Here is a 23,720-nt window from a genome sequence, read left to right as displayed (position 1 = left end):
AGAGGTTTTGAAAAGCCAGGCGGTGGTGGCACACACCTTTAATCCCAGCATTTTAGAGGCAGAGGCAGGCGGATCTCTTGAGTTCGAGGCCTGCCTGGTCTACAAAGAGACTTCCAGAACAGCTAGGACTGTTACACAGAGAAACCCCGTCTCAAAAAAGAAGGTTTCAAGAAAACAGGTGTTTATTAATTCCTGATGAGAATGCAAAAATGATGCAAACCTTAGAAATGTAGGAGTATTTGGCAGTGTCTGACAGAACCACGTGTGCATGCCAGAGTTTACCTTTTTTGCTTGTTTGTTTGTTTGTTTGGTTTGGTTTAGTTTGGTTTTGGTTTCTCTGTGTATTCCTAGAGATCAGGCTCTCCTCGAACTCAGAGATCTGCTGGCCTTTGCCTCCTGAGTGCTGGGATAATAATGAAACATGTGCATGAGGATATTCACTACAATGATGTTTACAATTGTAAAATATTGGAAACAACCCAAACATCCATACAAGGGATATGAATACTTATTATGATACCTGAACATGATGGAACATTATGTAGCTAAATATATAAGGAAACTTCTAGTAAATGAGAGTTGGACCTGGTTGTTTGAAGCCTGTGATCTCAGCACTCAAGCCTGAGGCAAGAGAATCAACCTACCTACATTGTTGTTGATTTTTAGGGAGTGGGATGAGGGCTTAAGACAGGGTTTCTGTGTGTAACAGCCCTGGCTGTCCTGTAACTAACTTTGTAGACCAGGCTGGCCTCGAACTCACAGAAATCCTCCTGACTCTGACTCAAGTGCTAGGTTTAAAGGTGCGCACAACCATGCCAGGCTTGCTACATTGTTTTATTTATCTTGATTTTGTTTTATTTCACCATTTTTTAATACAGTTCCTAATTACTAAGTACTTTATGTCTTTTAAAGATATTCTGTTTCGCCGGGCAGTGGTGGCGCACGCCTTTAATCCCAGCACTCGGGAGACAGAGGCAGGTGGATCTCTGTGAGTTCGAGGCCAGCCTGGTCTACAAGAGCTAGTGCTCGGACAGGCTCCAAAGCTACAGAGAAACCCTGTCTCGGAAAAACAAAAAACAAAAAACAAAAAAAAAAAAAAAAGCTAAAGATATTCTGTTTCTCTTGAATATATCATCTCTGATGAAAAACTCAGAAACTTAAAGTCTGGGGTCCGTCTCAGTGGCAGACAGCATTCTGAAGCACAGGCCTCAAGCTCATGATCCTCCTGCCTCCTCCCTGGATGTGCACCAGGATACCTGCCTCTGTCTTTTTCAGATGTCAGGCTGTTCCCTCGTCCTGTAAGTTATTACTTCATCAACAAATCCATTTCTGTCTGCAGCCTGTGTTTTTGTAGACCTCCATTACATGTCGGAGCATCCAGGGCAAACCGTAGAGTCTTTGAGTGTACTTCTGCCTAACTCCCTCTTCTCCATACAGGGAGATGTTCTTCACTACTATGGAAAGCCACCTTCTGCGCTGCAAGGTGTTAGAGATCATCTTTCTCCACAGCTGTGAGACGCCCACCCGCCTCCCCTTGTCTCTGGCCCAGGCCCTCTACTTTCTGAACAACTCAACATCGCTGCTCAAGTGTCAGGTACTTGCCTTTCTGCTTCAGCTCCTCGCCCAGAGCATCTTTCCTTCCTGCTGTTTGGCCATCATGGAAGAGCTTTGGAAACTATGCTGTAACTGGGACCTCTAACTGGGCAAGCATTCATTACCTGCTGCTTTTACTATCTCTGCAGTCAGATAAAACCCAGTGGCAGACATGGGATGAGCTGGTTGAGCATCTGCAGTTCCTGTTGTCCAGTTATCAGCATGTGCTGAGAGGTAAGGGGCACTTTCTCACAAGCAGGCCCTGTGAGAAGTCTCACAGTGGACATTATCAAAAAGGACAGCTTGTCAGATAATTCTCACTTGTTCACCTAAGTAATGCATTGTTCTAGGCCGGTGTGGTTACGCTGGCCTCTAATTCCAGCACCCAGGAAGCTGAGGCAGAAGGATGAAGAATTGAAGGCTACATAGTAAAAATGTGTCTCAAAAATAATAAAGAGCTAGTTCTGGGACAGGCACCAAAGCTACAGAGAAACCCTGTCTCGAAAAACCAAAAAATTATTATTATTATTATTATTATTATTATTATTATTATTATTATATAAGCTGGAAAGATGGCTTAATGATTACGAGCACTTGTTGCTCCTATAGAGGGCCCAGGTTTGATTCCCAGAACCCACGTGGTAACCCGATGCTCTCTTCTGTCCTCTAGGAACAGCACATATGTGGTCAACAGACAGAGGTGCAAACAAAAACACCCACACATATAATAAAAATAAGCAATTTTTAAAACGTTTTAAAAACAGAAGCAAGAAGCCGGGTGGTGGTGACACACTCCTTTAATTCAGCACGCAGGAGGCAAAGGCGGATGGATCTCTGTGAACTAGAGGCCAGCCTGGTCTACAGAGTGAGTTGTTCTAAGACAGCCAGGGCTACACAGTGAAACCCTATCTCAAAAAACCAATAATAGCCAGGCGACGGCGGCACACACCTTTATGTGAGTTCAAGGCCAGCCTGGTCTACAAGAGCTAGTTCCAGGACAAGCTCCAAAGCTACAGGGAAACCCTGTCTCAAAATAATAATAATAATAATAACAAAATAAAAATTTAAAGCACTATTCCTTGTTTATAACTATAGAGAGCACAGCTGGATCACTGTGGTGATTAGGAAACGTCCTTACTTTTTTACAGCTGGTGGTAATACAGTGGTCCTCCCAGTGAGGAAGTTGTGTAGGTAAGCAAAAACCATCATATCATGAGAACCCTGGCTTCTCAGAGCACATTTGTTGAGTCAGTTGTTCACAGACTAGCAACATTACAAACAGCTGTCAGTAAAGCACAAATACAGAGCATGTCTGCAACAAGATGTGAGTGGCCTTAAAATGGATCGGGTTGTAGCTCAGGGTTAGAGCATTTGCTTTGAATGTGTGAGTCCCTGGGTTCGATCCCAGTACTGCAGAGAGGGAATCTTAAAGTCTATGAAACAGTGCCATTCAGAGTTGCTGGGAAAGTTAGACTGGGTAACATGCAGACTGCACATGTTAGCAAGGATCATAGTCGAATAACTTCATCAAGTGAGAATGATTTTAGTAGGCAGGGATTAATTAATGAGAACCCTGGTAAAGCTGAAGAACTGGCAAGTTAATAAATAATTAGGAAGTTTGGGACTATGGCTCAGTTGGTTGAGTGCTTTCCAAGCATTCATGGAATCCTGGGTTCAGTCCTAGCACAGCATCAACTAGCAGTCAGATGGAGGCAGAACCGGAAATTCAAGGTCACCCTTGGCTGCTTAGCAAGTTAAGGCCAGCCTGTGATATAGGAGACCTTGTCACTAAAATTGTTTAAATCAAAGTACTAAGTACATAGATTTTTTTTTTCTTTCGGACTTTGTTTGGGGGGGGGGGTATTTTGTTTCGTTTTGAGACAGGGTTTCTCTGTGTAGCTTTGGAGCCTGTTCTGGAACTCGCTCTGTACATCAGGCTGTCCCCAAGCTCACAAAGATCCACCTGCCTCTGCCTCCCTAAGTGCTGGAATTAAAGGTATGCACCACCATTGCCCGGCTTTGTTTTTGTATTTCAACACGGTCTGGAACCTGTGTATCCCAGCTTGAACTGAATTTAGTTTTCCTGCCTCAGGCTCCTAGGCGCTAGATTTACAGGAATACACCACCACACCTGACAGAAAACAGTAACATCACAGGAGAAATGGGGCATTTCCCCTGGACACATTGGATGGAGAACACAGCCTCATGCTGTTCTTCCCACAGCCTGTGACCTTGTTCTGATCTCAAGGAAGGACCCCACAAACCCAGACTGATGGCTGCCCTGATCAAGGTTTCTATTGCTGGGATAGAACTCTATGACCAATAGCAGCTTGGAGAGGCAAGGGCTCATTTCATTTACACCTCCTATCACAGCCCAGCATCCAGGGGAACTGGGAAACAGGAACTGGAGCAGAGGCCATGGAGGAGTGCTGCTGCTTACTGACATGCTTCCCCTACCTCAGCTTCCTGCCCGTGTTTCTCTTTGTAACATCCCTAGCTGTCCTGAACTTGCTCTGTAGACCAGGCCGGCCTCGGATTTACAGATCCACCTGCCTCTGCCTCCCGAGTGCTGGATTAAAGGTGTGCACCACTATACCCAGCTTGAGCTTGCTTTCTTACAACACCCAGGACCACCTCCAGGGATGGTATCACTCACACTGATCACTCAAGAAAATGCCCTACAGACCAATCTTACAGAAACATTTTCTCAATTCAGAGTCCCTCCTCCCCAATGATTGAAGTGTCAAATTGACTTGCTGGAACAGAGACCATTTTTAACGAATGACCTTTCCCTATCAAAAGTACTGTTCCCAACTAAAGAGCAGCTAAAGCATATGAATGTTAAGTATAACGTTTGATCCCCAGCAAGATTCTGAATTAGAAAGAGGTGGTATTGGAGGGCTGAGGATAAGCAATAAAGCGCTGGCCTAGCACATGCAAGGCCACGGTTCAGTCCCAGGACTGGGCAATCTGAAGAGTGTATGTGTTGATAGCTTCTTTTTGTTGATTACACCAGGTTACAATAGTAAATGTTCTCGATATCAGGAAATACATGCTGCATTATTGATCATCCTGTCATTAGATTATTCTCAGAGTAATGAGGAAATTTTACTTGCCCATGCCTATGTTGAGGTTGACTTTAACTTGGTGATTGTTATGTAGAAAGAGAACTCATAAACCTGCTCAGCCTGGAACCAAAAGTGCTGTGCAGGACATTTTAAAATACTAGCACTAAATTAAAGTCTCTTTCTCTAGCCCAGGCTGGTTAACTCATGGCTATCCTCCTGCCGTGGCCTCCTAAGACCTGGATTATAGGGTGAGCTACACATGGGTGTCTAGGTTCACTTCTCTACAATGCTGGTGATACGTAACTTAGGATGGATTATTCTTTTTTTTTTTTTTAAATATTTATTTATTATTTATACAATAGTCTATTTGTGTGTATGCCGAAGGCCAGAAGAGGGCGCCAGACCCTATTACAGATGGTTGTGAGCCACCATGTGGTTGCTGGGAATTGAACTCAGGACCTTTGGAAGAGCAGGCAATGCTCTTAACCACTGAGCCATCTCTCCAGCCCAGGATGGATTATTCTTGTATGAGAAAAAGTAGTAAATCTTTCAGCCTGCTTGTCTGCCTGGTTGGGGGCAGACAGGGTCTTTTCTGTTGCATACTCTTGTAACTACAGCGGTCTGGGGTTGTGGTGCTAGAGAGTAAACTGAAGAATCCTGCATGCTAGATAAGCACTTTCCACTTTACCCCAGTCCTTACAACTAGATGTGTCAAAGGGTGCACTGTCGGGCCGCAGTACACAGTTGTATAGTGTGTACATGTTTTAGCACCCTCAGTGAAAGGCACACCCACATACATACACTAAGTAGTAAAAAAAATTAATCCACATGAATTTCTCCCTAAGTGGTTATTATAGGTTTTAGTAGAGTTGTTTAAATCAAAGAAACTAAAATACTTTTGATTTTGATTGTATATAGTTTCTTGGCAAGATTGCTCAACAGGGGCTGGAGGGATGGCTCAGTGGTTAAGAGCATTGCCTGCTCTTCCAAAGGTCCTGAGTTCAATTCCCGGCAACCACATGGTGGCTCACAACCATCTGGAATGAGGTCTGGTGCCCTCTTCTGGACTGCAGACATACACACAGACAGAATATTGTATACATAATAAATAAATAAATAAAAAGATTGCTCAACAGGTAAGACCATTTCCTGCTCTTCCAGAGAACTGCAGTTCAGTTCCCAGCACCCCGTCAGGCAGCTCATAGCTGTCTTGAAACACCAGTTCAATCTGATGTTCTCCTCTGGCCTCTGTGGGCAGCTGCACACACATGGCATACACACACAATAATATACCTTTTAGAAGCTCTTTTTTCTTTTTTCCTTTTTTGAGACAGGGTCTATTTAGTCATGACTGCCTTGCCCAGCAACATTTTTTTTTACATCAGTGTTGAGGCAAGAACACAAACCTTTAAGAACTGGGGTTCCCACGGTAACTCACATGACCTTTTGTTTCCTAGTAGCCAAGCACCAGGCCTTACTTACCAAGTTAGGCTTTAACTTTTGAATCCCAAGGAACAAAAAGATGTTTGACTCCTTCCCTCTTACAGAGCACCTACGGAGTTCAGTGATTGATCGGAAAGACTTGATCATCAAAAGAATCAAGCCCAAGCCCCAGCAAGGAGATGACATCACTGTGGTGGATGTGGAGAAGCAGATCGAGGCCTTCCGCAGCCGCCTAATCCACATGCTGGGAGAACCTCTAGTCCCCCAGCTCCAAGACAAAGTGCACTTGCTGAAGCTGCTGCTCTTCTATGCTGCGGACTTAAACCCCGACACAGAGCCTGCCCCACAGCACTGAGGCAGCCAGACTTCTAAGCACTGAGTACCAAGAATACCTCCTGATTGTGGCCAGCTACTTAGAAGCTCTGAAGTACAAACAGTAGTTAGGAATATCATAGGACCAAACCTATCAGTAGGCTGTAATAACTTTATAACTCCTCAGTATCTTTTTTTATAATCCTTATCCTAGCCTATTCAAATATGGCTTAAATATACAAGGTGTATATATTTTTTATTAAATTATTTATGTATGCTTTTGAAATAGGCAATACAATATGCACTATATGTCCAACATTTCCATTCAAGATGTGAAGACCCCCTTCTGCTGAACAATCTTCATCAGTGTTACATCAGTCAAGGTACTAACTGCCTGTTTCTGGAAAGAGTGTTTCCTGAATACAGCACATTCTAATTAGACTTTTCATATTGCCTATGAATATTACTCTGTGGCCAGTTAATTAAAGCTAATATAACAAAGCAGGCAAAGAAACAAAATTAGAGCCTGTTAATGAAACATCTGATGTCAAAAGTTATATCAAAAGGCACCAAGTTTACAAAGCTCCGGCTCCACTACTGGGCAGGCAGAATGGACATGAGAGACCTGGGTTTGAGAAAGTAGTAAAGATTTTTATTGTCAATACAAGATAACACAAATAAATTAATTTTTACAACAATCTGAGACTCCAGAGCTTCCCTGTGAGAAGGTTATTATGTAAACAGACTACTATCTAAAATGATCTAGCAAGCAGCTGTGACAGTGTCCAAGACCAGCAGACCTGTGGACAATGAGAAGAGAGAAAAGCAGTTTTCTTGCTTCCTCTCCTCAGTAAGATGCGTTACCGAACAGATGAGGCTAACTTAATGGAAAATGGTCTCAAAGTTACCAGAATAAGGTGACACCAAATTCAGGTGAACCTGAAGACTATAATCCAATTGTACTTATCATCTCTAACAAAAGTTTTAGCTGGCTGTGGTGGTGAATGCCTTTAATCCAAGCACAGGGAGGCAGGGGCAGTAGATCTTCTCTTTGAGTCTAATGAGTGAGTTCCAGCCTAGCCAAGCCTACATAGCGAGACCCTGTCTCATAAAACAAAACACACATAACTAAGAAAAGCTTAAGATCCAGGAACTAGGGTGAAACTTAACTTGGTAGAGCAAGACCCTAGATTCAATCTCCAATGGGGTGGAGGGGGAAATCATCAGTATGAAACCAGTAGACTCAGTTCAATTAATTTCCTGTTAAAGTGCAAAAGAGGCCATGTGAGACTAGTGTTTGTTCTGTGACACAGCAAGTAAGCAGGCCTTCAACTACGGGGGCCTAGGAGGACAAAGTGTACACCGGACTAATCAAGACAAAGAACTTGTGGCCCTGCCAAGTGTGGTCTCTCAGACAAGTCCAGGCCCACTCACAAGGCTAAAAAAGCATGTCAGGAAGCCATGGCTGTCCAGATGAGTTGGTGGGCACCTCTATCATGATTTGTAACTGCCCATGTTGATCAAGGAAAAGGAATCCAGCACACCAGCACTTATTTATCTAGGAGAGCAAGGGTCAAAGTCCTTCCCTAGGATAAGTGATTAAAAAAAGGTGAGGTCACTCAGCACCACTGACATATTCTACCAACCTAAAAGCAGTGCAAAATGGTTGCACACAAGGACAATCTGCACAATGTCACTCAGGCCTCCAGTTAACTATGTAACTCCTATGTCAGAGCCCAGGGAAAACCACAGACCCTGGACAGAAAGCATTCTAGAAGCCAGTAGGTGTGAGCACATTCAGGTCACGGGGTTTGAGATTATGGATCCGAGGTGGTTGTTTCTTCCCTTCTACCACTGGGATATCCATCTTAGGCGGCTTGAAGGTTGCTGGATCTTCACCTACTCGTGTGGCTTGGGCACGCATTAGCTCCATAGGAGAAGGTTTCTGGGCACCTTTGTAAGCCTGGATGGCAAAACCTGCTAAGGAAAAGCAAATGATTATAGCCCCTAGCCCATACACCAGCCAGGGCCTCGCTGCTCTTTCTGAAGGAGCTCTTACCAGAGTCAGACCTCTGCAGGGGCCATGGTCCAAAGAGGCTCCACTTGTCTACTGAGTTCTTGTCATTTCCATTCCCAGGATCCATGGTTTGAGGATTCGGGCCAGGTAAAGCTGTGGAAGTGCCAGAGGGGAACCAGCCTCTGGAACGGAGAAGTAAATATGTATTTCTGAATGTCCTTTTCCTATATCATGAGAAGTGTCTTCCACAGGCTGGAGGCCACTACCACCTCAGCACTGGCTTCCCTAAAGGAAGGACTCACCTGGATTTCTGCTTAGGGGAGGAGTGAGGGGTGCTGCTTGGGGTGGACTGGGTCGATGCAGGCTGCTTCTCATCCTTTGTTGTCTCTCCACTCTGCAGCTTTAGTTTCTGTTCAGACGGTGAGAAGAGACTTTCAGAGGAGAGCAGACACAGAGCCACGCAGTCAGTGTATGCACTCCGATGCACATCCTAACTTCAGGCAGGAGAGATTCTGTCTTTCCCACACCGTATGGACTTCATGTTTCGATGGAACTGTGCTCCACAGCACCTTACACTCATGCTACAAGCTGTGCACTACCACTTACGTGTCCAAAAAAGCCAAGTCATTTAAGGGAAGAGATGCCCTTAGGTCTGGCCTTCAATTCTGCTCCTGTACTTCAGTATAACCCCCGCACTGCTCAGACTTTCAAAGCTAAGACTCGGACTTGCTGTCTGCCTGTCCTCTGTAGTGAAATGCTAAGAAACCTACCTCATTCTCCTTCCTCTCCCGTAACCAACCACCTCCACACCATTGTTAAAATAGTGCCCAGTACACTAGCTGGGAGAGTCAGAGCTCTATGTCTAAGTTGAAGCTCCATAGTAGTATGTCTGTCCTCCATGAGGGCTATGCCTCTGCTAGACCTAAGCTCACTTTCTCAACACATCTGTGTAAGTTGGCAAGATGAATGGTAAAAACTGAACACTCCCCAAGAAGCATCAGTCCTGTCTAAGCTCAGATGGACACCAGTTCAAGACTAATTTCTCATAGCAGTGGCTTTTAAACTTAGCCTGTAGATTCATCGGAATGTTCATTCCACAATGCAGCCTATCCACTCACCACATAGCTCCCCCATTCCCCCCCCCCCCCCACAACACTGTGTTTTTTATGTTCTTCCTATGCCCACAGGAACTTGCCATGGCTACTTCGGTTTTGTTTTGTGCTTTGTTTTCTTCCAGACAGGTTTCTCTGAGTAGCCCTGGCTGTCCTCAAACTCAGAGATCTGCCTGCCTCTGCCTCCTGAGTTCTGGGATTAAAGGCGTATGCCACCACCACCCAGCTTTTTCTTTAAAATAAATAAATAAAAGCATATATATATGTTTTTTCGTTTCTTTGGGTTTTTTGTTTTGTTTTGGTTTTGGTTTTTTGTATAGGGTTTATCTGTATAACAGCCCAATAGCCCAAGCTGATCTGGAACTCCCTTTGTAGATCGGGCTGGCCTCAAACTCAAAGATCTGCTTGCCTGCCTCTCTCTCCTGAATGCTGGGATTAAAGGCATGCGCGACTACTGCCCTGCTTTCTTTCTTTCTTTCCTTATTTTTATGTGCACGAGTGCCTGCATGTGTGTATATAAACTGTGGGAGAGAAGGTGTGCACACGGGGTAGGAGTGCATATGGAGATCAACTTGTGTCACTATTCAAAAGCCACCTACCTTGTTGGTTTGGGTTATTTTGAGACAGGGTCCCACTATGTAAGCTCTGGCTGTCTTGGAACTCGCTATGTAAACCAGGCTTGAATTCACAGAGGCCTGACTACATCTGCCTCCAAGTGCTGGGAGTAAAACCATGCACACTGTCTGGCACCACTGTGTTCTTTGAGATATCTCTCACTGCAATCTGGAGCTGAGTAGAGTAGGCTGGCCAGCAAACTCCAGGAATACACCTATCTTTATCTCCCTAGCACTGAGGCAGCCAGCATGGATCATCCATCATATCCAGCTTTATACATGGTTTCTAGGGATTGATCCTCATGCTTCATAGCAAGCACCTTACTGACTGATTTCTCTCTCCAGTATCTTCTTTATTTACAAAACAATATAGTATCTACCTCCAAGGATCAATGTCAAGATGATGTGAATGCATAAGTCACAGAACACCATTCAGTACGAAGAGACCTCTCTAAAGATCCATGTGAACACTTTACAGACAAAGTATCTGCAGGAGTGCAGGCCTTCAGCAGGAGTGCACCTTAGCAGGGCAGTCCTGGTCCCTTTGCCCATTATCTTGTCACTCTTAGTTGCCGAACAACTGAGCTGTAAACTTCTAAACCATAGCCATGTTTCAAGCCATGAACAACACTGGTTGCTTACATGGAGTGCTTCTGCCACTCGGAGGTACTTGGTCTCCTCAGTAGTGAGGCCCTTGTGGGGTGTGTAGCCAGCATCTCTCAGTCCTGCTTGCTGCTCAAAACGCTGGATGCTCTCCTGGGTCTGTTCTGAAAAGAGAGAACAGTCACGCTCAGCTCCTAACCAGGACAACAGTACTCTCTGCTGTTCTTCCCAGAAGAGGCCACACTGCCTCGTGAGAGTAAGGGTGCCCCCAGACAGGCCCTGGCACGGCAATTCTGACCTTCAGGTGCAGCCTTCCCTCACAGCATACTAAAAAGCAAGCTGCCGGACAGGGATGCTGAATGCCTCACCTCCTCTCACTTAGACTCCATAACACCCTCACATTCAACAACAGGCCAGGAGGCCCTGGCATCCAGACACAGTAAGAATTCTCAAATCACTAAGCTCCTAAGAGACTTAGCACTTGCACAGAAAATTTGTCAAAGAGAAGCAGGTCACATTCCTGCCAGCTGTCCCCAAGGTACCAGTCAGATTCACAGTACAGCCACCTGCCTTAAACTAGCCAAGGTCTACAGACCCCACATTTCTTACACATGATCTGCCTGTTGCTGTTCCTGCCCTAGCTAACGATGTTCTTTTAGCTTGGTTTATTATTTGTTATTTCACAAGTCACTAACTATGGAATAAACAAGAAGAGATGATTTTTTTCTTTTCTTTTTTGTTTGTGTGTGTTTAAGACAGATTTTTTTCTTAAGGTACAAAGTTTTCACACTAAACACGAGCATGGCAGCTCTGAACAGTCCCCACACCAACAGACTTTGGGATCTACACACTCCACTTCCTTTTTATGTAACAGGTGTGCTGCCTGCAAGTATATCTGTGTACCATGAGCATGTCTGGTAGCCTCGGAAGCCACAACAGCTGTGCCCTCCTAACGCCAGAATGGTCAAGCTACAGAACACAAGTAGTAGCTGCTGTTCCGGTGGTGCAATCACAGAGAAACAAAGGGGGTCTGGACTCTGACTTTCTGAGTCAACTTTCCAGAAGTGACCAAGACACACTGATCCCCTCCTGGAGAGGAAAATACAGGCCAACCAAGGAGAAGTTCTGTGCACCTCAGCCCTGGGGCGGGTATTACTGCTGACATGCAGAGCCGTGCACTGAATAATTAACTCCCCATACCAACTAGGACAGCCCTTGAGAAGGAAGAAGCTTAGGCAACTGTGACAGAAGTTTAAGAAGAGGAGCTGGAGAGAGGGCTCAGTGGTTAAAAAGTATTTACCCCTCTTCCAGAGGACCCGAGCTCAGATCTCAGCACCCATACTGGGTGGCTCACAACTGTAACCCTAGCTCTAGAGGATCTGATGTCGCCTTCTGGTCTCTCACACCTCCACTCTCACACACACATACTATATACATAAATTTAAAAAATGTAAAAAAAAAAGCTTAAAAAGATAAAAAGCTCTCATTAAGCCTCATTAGGACCATCAATAACACATTCTAAAAATTAAAGAAACTGAGGCGCCAAACCTGGTCTCCCTCCTGGTGGACCATCATGTTCAAGGCCTTGATCAGCATTATCAAAATTTGTTTGTGAAAATATAAATGATTTTTAAATGCATATGTAAATTTTTTTTTTTTTTTTTTTTTTTTTTTGGTTTTTCAAGACAGGGTTTCTCTGTGGCTTTGGTTCCTGTCCTGGAACTAGCTCTGTAGACCAGGCTGGTCTCGAACTCACAGAGATTCGCCTGCCTCTGCCTCCCAAGTGCTGGGATTAAAGGCGTGCGCCACCACCACCCGGGTGTAAATTTTTTAAAAAGTAGCTGGGTACAGTAGTATATGAGCAATACTAGCCATAAGAACTCTGAGGCACGAGCACTGCTTTGAGTTTAAAGCCAGTGAGAGCACACAGCAAGATTCTGTCTCAAAACCAAATAAACGTGTATAGCAGTGCAAGGCCAGAGAGCTGTCCTCCAGTGTGCCACCTTCTCTAGCAACACATCCAGGCCAGTAACAGCAGTGGATTCAAAGCTCCTGCTAATATTCAACCTTAACATCGACCTGCCAGCTAGATTCCCTATTTCAGAAAGTGGGGTGTCATATCTAGTAAAGTGATCATACTGGTCAGTCCAGGAAAATGAGGCTGTATCAAGCAACAGCAGGATGAAGCCAATGAGATGCTTAACAGGCAGAAATCTTCCTCCTTGATGAGGTTCAGCAGCCAGGCGAATGTGGGGCCCCACGAAAGCAGGTCTGAGAACCAGCTGCAGCTGAGGCGCAAGCACTCCCTCCCTCAGTTCCTCTGCTGAGACCCAAGGGTGCTTACTTGTGATAAGGGAATTCATGATGATATGGGTAGCTTTGGCCTTCACCACAGGGGCCTTGTCTGAACTGTCAGTGGCTGTTGATGAAGTCACAGCAAGGGAAGAGACACTGGCCGCTCCTTCCTCTGTCTGTTCAAGAAAGGTAAGGAGGCACATGAGCAGGAGTCACACCTAAACTACTTCTTTTCTTTGTCTTTCCTTTTTTTTTTTTTTTTTTTTTTTGGTTTTTCAAGACAGGGTTTTTCAGTTTAGCCCTGACTCACTCTGAAGACTGGGTTGGCCTCGAGCTCACAGAGATCTGCCTGCCTCTGCCTCCCAAGTGTTGGGATTAAAGGCATGTGCCACCACCGCCCAGCCTAAACTTACTTCTTAAGAGAAGAGTTACAAGAACATGTAACCTGTAAGAGAAGAAAGATTTGAAGCCTCTACTAGTCCAGTGACAACAGGAAAAGACCTTAGGGGAAGAGCCTGGAATCACACAAGGAGAGGCAGAATTTGGAGCCCTGAGACCTAACTTTCCAGACTGTCTGCCCATAAGACTACAGATAAAACATTGGTCTTGTGGTACACACATGTAATCCCAGGGCTGGAGGGGCTGAGGCAGGAGGACTGGTGTGGGTTCAACTCTAGTCTGGGCTACACAGTGAGGTCAAGGCAAGGATGGAATACCTACCAAAACAGAGGGAAAATTAATGCGGGACGGAGGAAAGAAAGGACAAACAGGGAGAACAGAAACAAAATAGAAGAGACACTTCTTACAAAGCACTGACCATATGCCAACCACTGAGCCTTATTCAGCCTGAGCAGAATATTCCCTCAGGCTTGACCACGCATCAGTCACCTGAGTACTGGCTAAATACATTTCAGGCTACTTGGCAGGTCTAGGCTGTCAGGTGAGACACAAGGGCTCCATCTCGAGGACCACATAAACAAAGTATGGTGACACCCATCTGTAGTCCCAGCACTCTGAAGGTTAAAGACTGCTGTGAGTTCAAAGTCAACCTGGACTACAGAGTGAGACCCTGTATCAAAAGAAAAAGGAATTTGTCTCTAGCCCAGCATGTCTGACGCCCTGGGTTCTAAAATAATAAGATTTTTAAGTAAAAATTAGGTTTCTAACAAACTCCCAAGTGCGATGGTTAATGTGAACAGTGTTAACAGAACCTAACACCACCAAGAGAGAGGCCTTTGAGCACACCTAGGAAGAATCATCTAGATGAGCATTAGCCTTTGTGAGTGTCTGTGAGAGGTTATCTTGATTCTCTTAATTAATGTGGGAAGACCAATCTTTATTAGAGATGGCACCATTCCCTGGGCAGGGATTCCTGGGCTGGATAAGCTGGGGAAACGAATAGAGCATCAGCATACATTCCCTCTCTATCCCCTGACTCTGAATGAGATGTAGCTCACTCCTTCAAGCTCCTCCACCTTCCCTTGCCCACAGGATGAACCATACTTGAACTGGGAGCTTTATGAGCCCTTCTCCCTGAAGCTGCCTCTGCCAGAACATTTTATCAGAGCAACAGGAAAGGAGGCTGGGCCAGCAAGTACTGCCGCAGGACCACTGCACAAAGGCTCACACAATAGTCTCCCCTGCACACCCCCAGGCTGAGGGCTGACCCTCAGCAAGCACTCTACCACCAAGTACATCCCTGCCTATTTTTTAACATCTATTTTGAGACAAGACCTCATTAAGTTGCCTGGACTTGCCTTGAATTTACTGTGTAGTCCAAGCAGGCAATCCTCCTGTACCAGCATTGGAAACAGCTACAGTTTGTTTTTGTGTAGATTTTTATTGGAGTTGTTACCTGAGGTCTTTGCTTTGGGTGGGGACCATTGTATGGAGCTCATGCTGGCCTCAGACTCAAGACCGTCTGTACACAGGTTGCCACTGTTCTTACGACTGTCTTTATTTTCGTTTGGGGCTTTTGTTTTTCAAGACAGGGTTTCTCAGTGTAGCCCTGGCTATCTTGGAACTCTCTCTGTAGACCAGACTGGCCTCAAACTCACAGAGATTCACCTGACTCAGTGTGCTGGGATTAAAGGTGTGTGCCAGCACCACCCGGCTGGCTTCCCAGTCTTTAGAACATTTTCTCTTCAACAGCCACCTGGATCAGATTCCCACAGACAACTGATACTACAGAGCTCTCCACAGAGCAGTGGGAAATGCTTCTTAGAAAGAAGTCCCTGTTCTGCAAGTGTAACAAGGGAAACAGAAAAGGAAAAGCAACAGTACAGCAGGCGTTCAAGAGACTGTGCTTATGGCAATCACAAAACCAAGTTTTAGAGCCGGGTGGTGGTGGCGCACGCCTTTAATCCCAGCACTCCAGAGGCAGAGGCAGAGGCAGAGGCAGGCGATCTCTGTGAGTTCGAGGGCAGCCTGGTCTACAAGAGCTAGTTCTAGGACAGGTCCCAAAGCTACAGAGAAACCCTGTCTCGAAAAACCAAAATCAAACAAACAAAAGAACAACTTTTAAAGGATTTTTTTGGACTCTGCCAAACCTTCAGCTTAATGCAGCAATAGAATACAGGCTGAGCATCACTATCCAAAACCCTAAACACTCAGAGTGCCCCAAAGTCTGAAGCCTTTAGAATGCTGCGATAACACAGTGTAAAACTTCATTTTGTACATAAAAAATGACTACCTAAGAGTAATCAGGCTATGAGTGGAAAGTGTATACAACATAAATTAAGCATATTTAGACTCGGGTCCTATTCCCCCACTAGCTCATTGTATGTATGCAAATATTCCAATAATGCTCTGGCTAGATAACAGAGAAGCTCCAAAGAGGTAAGCAGAATTCATCAGAACTCAGGTATTCAAAGGTTCTGGAGTTGCCTTTCTAGTTGGGAAAGCAGAGTCCAGAAGACTCTCATACAGACAATACTACATTCAAGTTTTGAATTTTTTTTTTTTTTTTTTTGGTTTTTCGAGACAGGGTTTCTCTGTGGCTTTGGAGCCTGTCCTGGAACTAGCTCTGTAGACCAGGCTGGTCTCAGAGATCCGCCTGCCTCTGCCTCCCGAGTGCTGGGATTAAAGGCGTGCGTCACCATCGCCCGGCTCAAGTTTTGAATTTTTAAAAAAGCGTGAAGTGTAAAAGATCCACAAAGGGAACAACTGCTGCCCGACCTTATGGGGACAGAGACTCACTGAAGGCTTCTGGAGCAGGAGAACAAAGGGGTGAGAGTTCAGAAGTCGTCAGCAGGGTAAGGTACCTTGTCAAGATGCTGATACTTGCGTTCTGGAATCACTGGCTTCCAGGGGATGCTGCCCATGTCCGATGGAGGAGGAGTCATGGGCGCAGGGTCCTCTAGGGCATCATCATAGCTGAATGCCCGGCGGCACACCCCGATGGGCAGGGACATCTTGCCTAGAGGCCCACTGGACGCAAGAGCTAAGAACAGAGATACCTGTCAATATGGGATATCAACTCAACATACTAGTGGCTTTAAGATAATCTGTAGAGGGCTGGAGAGATGGCTCAGAGGTTAAGAGCATTGCCTTCTCTTCCAAAGGTCCTGAGTTCAATTCCCAGCAACCACATGGTGGCTCACAACCATCTGTAATAAGGTCTGGTGCCCTCTTCTGGCCTGCAGGCATACACAGAGACAGAATATTGTATACATAATAAATGAATAAATATTTTTAAAAAAAAGATAATCTATAGACAAGGAAGCTATGAAATTTATTTAGGGACAGCTTGTCTGTGGCAGCTATCAATCCATTCAAGGGAAGGGTAATAGCAGTGCTAACTGCCTTCTTTACCCACTACACTCTGGAGTCTCCCTCCACACAGCCACTCAATATTATCCTCTTTTCTTTCCTCCTTTTTCATAGGGTCTTGCTATGTAGTCCTGGCTGGCTGGTACTCACTATATAACTTGCACAGCTGGCCTCAAATTCTGTCAGTCCTCCTGCCTCAGTTCTTCCCAAGCGCTGGGACTACAGGCATGCACCACTACACCAAGACCTAATCCACTTTTAAAGACTAAAGAACCTTAAACTCAGTTTAAATTTACCTGTGCAAAGTCTCAATTTCAAAGCATGATTTCCAGTCAAAACTCAAATCTATCTCATTTCAAAACTTCTACACTAAACTCGCAGACATACAAGACTAAGGGACATAAAGTGGCTGAGGTATCTTCTCTTCTTTTCCCCCTCACTCTACCTGTCTCTGTCTCATCTGATGAGGAAACTAAACCCTAGCGTGAACTGATCTGCCTTAGTTCATAGAGAAAATAGCTGGCTGAGGTCTGACCAAGTCTACGACAAACCCCATGCCTTTTGTCTCCCCACAAAGAGAACTACAAGCAGTAGTTCACAGCTTGGCACCACCTCCAGTTTCTAGTATTCTGATGACTGAACATTTCCAAAGAAATGACTGACAGCCGCTCTCATCAGCACTACCAGCCTGATCCTGCCAGCCCTGTCCACAGGCCTGCTGGAATGTAGAGCTGTGACGCCAGCACCATGCTTCAAGGGCACTCTCAGCTGTGCCACAACAGAGAGCAAGAAGGTTCACTTTGGTTTACTGATCCAGAACCTGCCTTCAAGGTGATACTTTCCTGTTATACAATCATATTCCTTAAGACAGCAGCCTGCCTGGCAGCAAGTCCCAAACCCCAGAAAGTTCACTTAGACAGCAAGGAGACCTACAGCTACCATGTGACTATTTCCAATATTAATAACTACTAACAAACCCAAGAGGTTGCCAGGAGCCAGGGAGAGAGGGCAATGAGGTGTAACTCCTAATGGGAGCAAAGTCTTTCTGAGAGAAGGAAAATACTCTGTAAGTAGGTTAATTTGATAGATGCAAACCTTAAGAACACACCAGCCATTACATTACCCACTGTAAGTGGTGAATTTACAGGATGTGCATTGTATCTCAACTAAAATAGACAAATAGAAATTACCTGGCACTAATATCCCTCCTTGTATCCAATCATCACTAAACAAATGCTCTTCCCATGTCCCAGAGACCAGGAAACTGGTACAGAGCACAAGCAATCACACAGCTTAGTGTGCAGTAGACAGTCAAGTCAGGGCTCCCACCTTGTGCCCACCACTCCATGCGTCCATGCTACAAAGCACTAACCCAATGAGTGTGACACCACAGTTCTGCATGGTTACAATGAGTTTATGGCAATGCAATATGAATGGAAGACACACATAATGGTAGAAACAAGAGATTTTTGTTTTTGTTTTTCAAGACAGGGTTGGTTTCTCAGTAGCTTTGGAGCCTGGCCTGGAACTAGCTCTATTATAGACCAGAGCTGGCCTCGAACTCACAGAGATTCTCCAGTCTCTGCCTCCCAAGTGCTGGGATTAAAGGCGTGCGCCTAGCTGAGACAAGAGATTCTAAGACACATTGAGACGCTTCCATTAACCTACCTACTGGGGAGCAATTTCATAACCATGTTCAAGACTGTTCCCATCCTCGTTTGTATAGTGGTGAGTATCCCCACCTGTCACGCGGGAGACCGGGGTTCAAAAAAAAAAAGACTGTTCCCAGTGGCTTCATAAAAACCATGACGATAATGTTAGCTAACCTCTCCTAAGAAACATGTGCCTACAAAGAACCAAGCATGGTACACATGCATTTAATCCTACACTCAGGAGGCAGAGGCAGGAGCATCTCTGGGGTTTCAGGATAGCCAGGTCTACAAAGTGAGACTGTCTCAAAACAAACAAACAAACACTTTTTGAGCAGTAAATGCAGATTTAGCAGCCACTTTTAACTCAATTTGCAAAATATGTTTTATTTAAGATGGTGTGGTGGTGGCTCATACCTTTAATCCCAGCACTTGGGAGGTGAGGCAGGAGGATCTCTGCGAGCTCAAGGTCAGTCTGGTCTACAAGAGCTAGTTCCAGGACAGGCCACTAAGCTACAGAGAAATCCTGTCTCGAAAAACAAACAAGCAAGTAGAGTTCCAAAACAGCCAGAAGTACAAACCACAGAGAGAGACCCAGTCTCCAAAGAACAAATAAAGAAAAAAACTGTTTAATCTTCACATTAGATGGGCAGGCAACACAGTCTACACTTCTGAGAATGACTCAGTGATTCAGCCTGATTTACAAATCGCCTTCCTTAAACCCGGCGATGGTGGTGCACGCCTTTAATCCCAGCACTCGGGAGGCAGAGGCAGGCGGATCTCTGTGAGTTCGAGACCAGCCTGATCTACAGAGCTAGTTCCAGGACAGGCTCCAAAGCCACAGAGAAACCCTGTCTCGAAAAAACAAAAAACAAATCGCCTTCCTTTCTGGTAACAGTCCAAAGAGGAACCAATGATTTCAGTACTGCAGAACACAAACCAATAGAACACACTAAGTGTTGACACAAACATTTTTACAACTGAGTTAGATTTAACAGTGATTCTATCTTTTGCCCAGACCTCCATCCTACACTAACCACCCTCAAAATAGGGTAATTTATTCACACTGACACACCTTACAAACATACTGTTAATTCTTCTCCTTTGGTATAATGTATTGTCATACACTTAAGGGCAGTGGCTCTAAGTAAAGATCTGAGCGTGGCTAGGAGGATAATGAGATAATATTAAAATGATGACAATCTGACTACTTCCCTAGTGGCAAATGGGAGAACTGTTAACATATGATTTGGAGAAAATAAGTTTAGATCAATAAAGGCAAAACAGACTTAACCAAATAAGAACTCTGTTTACCAGGCACTTCTGGTTGTCTCGAAGCCATGGAAAGACTGGGATCCAGGAGCTTTTTCTATACAGAATTCGGAGCGGAGTCCCTGCCACCTAATAAAAATAACAAAGGGCATTTTCTTAAGCTGAACAGCGGATGATCACTCCAGGGCTGCTCTTCTCAGCGATTTATGGCTTGTTAATAAGGCTGAAACTTACATACACTAGAACCAATGTGTGACAAACACACCCCAAAGGATAAAGTTCAACGGTTCATCCCCTGGCTCATCTTAACAACGGAGAAAGTAAAGACAAGACACAGTGAAGACGCCTTACCACAATGAAATGAAGCTGAACTATGCGGACAGACAGATGGTAATGAGGAGCATTGCCCAGCTGCTGCAAATTAGCAAAGCTTCCGAGGAAGACTCCATCCAGAGGCTCTAATAACAATAAACAACCAGGGTTGGTACAGCGCTCCCAAGCCCACCAAACGATGCCCTGTACATTCGTTCATTCCCATCACAAGCCGTATTACATAGCATCTCCCCTCGACAGAAATGGGCTATGCAGCAGCGAAGACCAACACAACTCTTACTAACGCCGGCTAACAGTAACCGCCTCTTAACAAAACTATCCTTAAAACCCTTGCGCCGCACTGCACAGCAGGCATTACTGACCCGAATTTTTCTTCAAGTTCACTGGGGCCCCTCACCGCAGCCCCGAGGGCATCGGCAAGCCAGACACACGCCCTTCACCTCTCTCACAGCGACCCCAAGCCCAAGTCTTTCCTTCAGAAGGTACAAAACAAAGCCTCCGGGATGTATAAAGCCCGGCCGGATCCTTCCACGGTCCCACCCCTCGAGGCCAAGCCCGCGGATGCACGGAGCGCGGGTGCACGGAGCCTCACTGGAGATCTCAGAGGGGCTCGAGGCCCCCACCCGGCCCCCAGGCCGCGGCGCCCCGGGGCTCAAGCCCCCTCCAGCAGCGCCAGGTCGCGGCCCGTCACCTGCTCGCCAGCCGCCTGCGGCCCGAACTCCGGCACTAAAGAGGCTCCGAGGCTCCAAATGGCCCAAGAGGCTGAGGAGCTGAGCAAAGCCGAGCCATCGTGAGCGCGCAATTCACTCTCCCGACTAAGCACTGCCGCCGGCCGGCAGCCAAAGCACAGCCCAGCCAGATACCGCAGCACGTCGCGCGAGACTTGATTCGGCGGTTGGCGCGGCTTGCTGGGAGCTGTAGTCCACGATCTGGGATCATCACCATGACCACCTTCACCTTCCGTGTAGGTTGGAATCTTAAGGCAAACCCCATGGGGTTCCCGGAGCGAGGGTCGCCTGTTGCCGCACTTCCTCTGCGCTTGTAACCCAAACACTTGGAGGCTGAGACAGGAGCGTGGCAGGAAGTGGGGTGAGTGGAGGGAGGGGAAAAGAATGAAGACAGGTGGAGATGGTTCAGCAGTTAAAGAGCAAGTCCCACACTTGTAGAGGACCTGAGACTGTTCTAGCACCGACTTTCGGGATCTCACTGCAGCTTCACGAGATCTGCCGCCCTTTTCTGGTTTCCAAGGACACTACACGCACACGTAATACATATAAAAATAAAATCAATCTTTTAAAAAAGATGGAGACGGTATAGTAAATATATCTTGAAATCAAAGCCAGAAAGTTCACAACGGACTTCCCTGGGTTTGTGACCCTGTCACCATTTCCTGCCCTCTCTTTCTTGTGGAGGTCTGTCCATAAACTACACACATACACACAATGGATCCAATAGAGTTAATCACTTCAGTTAACAAGCAATGGAGTGAGCAAACTGTCTTTCAGAAGTATCTGAAACGGGCAGTCTCCACACTAGAACTGACCAAATACAGGAGCATACCACAGCCTAGCCTCCCCAGCGCAGGTGAGAATAACTGAGGAAAATGGAGCTGGAGAGGCAGCCATACAGATGTCAAGAAAAAAAACATAACTCTTCTGCTGAGAAAAGGTTGAAAACACCTACCTTCAATTCTACTCCAAGTCCAAGGTTTGCAATCACCTCAGGTGTTCAAAGGAGGGCCATCTTTTTGTTTGGTTGGTTGATTGGTTGGCTGGTTGGTTAGTTTTTCAAGACAGGGCTTCTCTGTGTGAGACAGAGTTTATCCGTTTAAGTCCTGTCTGGCCTGGCCTGACTGGCCTGGAAGCCCCTTTGTAGCCCAGGCTGGCCTATGAACTCACTGAGATCCACCTGCTGGATTAAAGGCCTGTGCCACCACCGCCAGGCCGGCAGAAAGGAGCAGAATCTTAAGTGCAGAGTTCAGGATTTGACTTTGCCTGCCTTCTGTTAGGACCTTGAGTGCACCAGAAATCAAAGTCTTCTGTCGATTCTTTACTTGGCTCATGGATAGCACAATTGGGTTACAGAATGACTTTAAAAAAAAAAAAAAATATGCCAAGTTTTCTTAACTTTTGTAAATGTCTTAACTCTTACCCCTTCTACTGCTAGGGAGGAGTACACATCTCTTAAGTTTCAAACAAGAGCCCAAGGTGCCTCTTTAACACAACACAGTGGACCAAGCCTCTAGGTTCTCCCAGCATCCCTCAGTCCCTACCTGTTAGAGGGTGTGGCTGGTCTCTACCCAGAGCTCTCTAACCCAGGGGCTGGGCTGCCCTTCCCACAGAGACTCTTTTCTTTAGAGTCCAGACATTTTAGTTACCTACCCTTTTTTTACCTTTGGCCTCCTAACTGCTACACCTGGTTCCCCTCTCTCCTTTCTCATTTCCCCTCCCCTTCTCCCCACATGGCCCAGCTCAGCCTGACTCTCCCAGACATCCCTGCCTCTACCTATGCGCTCCCTTTGATCTACACTCAACCCTCTCCACCAGACCTAGGAGCAGATGTGACTTTTCCTTTTTTCATTCTATCACAATTTACAATGTGAAAATGGAAACTGGGGAGAGGCTCGGGGATTCAGAGTCCTTCCAGAGGACCCAGGTTCAATTCCCAGCACCCACATGGCAGCTCACAACTGTCTGTAACTCCCAATCAAGGAATCCAATGCCTTCTATGGCCTCGGCATGCAAACGGCGTACATTCAGGAAAAACACCCACACACATTTAAAAAATAAAACTTTTTTTAACTTTAAAATGTCCTAAAATCTACTGTATCTCTAATAGTCAGATCTTTGGATATGCAGATTTTAAAATAAGTATTACTTAATGCTATGGAGAAAATAATCAGATTAACAGAAATAACTTAACATTAACAAATGAAAACTAAATGAAAGGCTACAAAAATCTCTTGGTCCAACTTCATGTCGTCTGCAGGTGTTTAAGCACTGTCTACATGTGTGCTCAAGTTTGCCATGTCCTGTATATGGTACCAAATTGGTTTATAAGTTGGTGCTCACATATACTGAAAGCCTCAAGTTTATTTATTTATTTATTTATTTTGTTTTGTTTTGTTTTTCGAGACAGGGTTTCACTGTGGCTTTGGAGCCTGTCCTGGAACTAGCTCTGTAGACCAGGCTGGTCTCGAACTCACAGAGATCCGCCTGCCTCTGCCTCCCGAGTGCTGGGATTAAAGGCGTGCGCCACCATCGCCTGGCTGAAAGCCTCAAGTTAGTGTTGGTTCCATTTAGTTCATACTGCAAAAGAAAATTCAAAGCAAGGTGCTGGAGAGATGGCTCAGTAGTTAAGAGCATAGCCTGCTCTTCCAAAGGTCCTAAATTCAATTCCCAGAAACCACATGGTGGCTCACAACCATCTGGTGCCCTCTTCTGGCCTACAGGTGTACATGCAGTCAGAATACTGAGAATTAAAAAAAAAAAAAGACACTGCCACGAAAATTTAAAGCAAAAGTCCTGGCTTTCACGACCCCAATAATCTACGCTCAGTCACTCACCCAAACACAGTTGAAAGAGACAGTAGTAAGATGTGGAAAGCTTGCTTAGTGTAGCCACTTACCAAAGTCTGAG

General features: G+C 45.5%; 2 protein-coding genes across 8 annotated transcripts in view; one reads left to right on the top strand and one right to left on the bottom strand.

The window, feature by feature from the left end:
- The window catches only part of Simc1 (SUMO interacting motifs containing 1), a 39,735-nt gene extending 33,069 nt beyond the window's left edge, over positions 1–6,666 (top strand). For both annotated transcript variants that reach the window (XM_041659907.1, XM_041659905.1), the window contains 3 exons: positions 1,438–1,594; positions 1,743–1,827; positions 6,209–6,666. In XM_041659907.1, the coding sequence (XP_041515841.1) occupies positions 1,438–1,594; positions 1,743–1,827; positions 6,209–6,459 (493 nt within the window). In that variant the 3' untranslated portion in view covers positions 6,460–6,666. The remainder of the gene's footprint in view (positions 1–1,437; positions 1,595–1,742; positions 1,828–6,208) is intronic.
- On the bottom strand, positions 6,654–20,911 carry Kiaa1191 (KIAA1191 ortholog). Of its 6 annotated transcripts, none has more exons than XM_041659908.1 (9): positions 20,774–20,911; positions 20,101–20,207; positions 19,792–19,878; positions 16,321–16,499; positions 13,107–13,233; positions 10,802–10,926; positions 8,736–8,842; positions 8,476–8,615; positions 6,654–8,396 (listed from the first exon to the last, which is right to left on the bottom strand). In XM_041659908.1, exons 3-9 carry the CDS (start codon positions 19,817–19,819, stop codon positions 8,188–8,190), a joined length of 915 nt encoding a protein of 304 aa, XP_041515842.1. In that variant the 5' UTR covers positions 19,820–19,878; positions 20,101–20,207; positions 20,774–20,911; the 3' UTR covers positions 6,654–8,187. The 6 variants fall into 6 exon arrangements, with proteins under 6 accessions (XP_041515842.1, XP_041515844.1, XP_041515846.1 ...); XM_041659910.1 differs by having other exon boundaries at positions 6,654–8,393; XM_041659912.1 differs by lacking the exon at positions 20,774–20,911 and adding an exon at positions 20,445–20,762 and having other exon boundaries at positions 19,772–19,878.
- Positions 20,912–23,720: the final 2,809 nt, after the last annotated feature.

Source organism: Microtus oregoni, unplaced genomic scaffold (assembly GCF_018167655.1).
Source record: "Microtus oregoni isolate MIOR12 unplaced genomic scaffold, Mior012 000011F_ref0000422, whole genome shotgun sequence".
Taxonomy (NCBI): Eukaryota; Metazoa; Chordata; class Mammalia; order Rodentia; family Cricetidae; genus Microtus; species Microtus oregoni.
This window is presented reverse-complemented; position numbering and strand designations above follow the sequence as displayed.

What these genes read in the sequence shown, in the direction of transcription:
- Kiaa1191 (XM_041659908.1), bottom strand. Translation starts at nt 19,819, where the DNA reads ATGGCTTCGAGACAACCAGAAGTGCCTG. An exon ending in TCCCCTAAGCAGAAATCCAG is followed by an intron (nt 8,616 to 8,735) that starts GTGAGTCCTTCC and finishes TCTCCGTTCCAG; the next exon opens with AGGCTGGTTCCCCTCTGGCA. An exon ending in CCTGCAGAGGTCTGACTCTG is followed by an intron (nt 8,397 to 8,475) that starts GTAAGAGCTCCT and finishes GCTTTTCCTTAG; the next exon opens with CAGGTTTTGCCATCCAGGCT.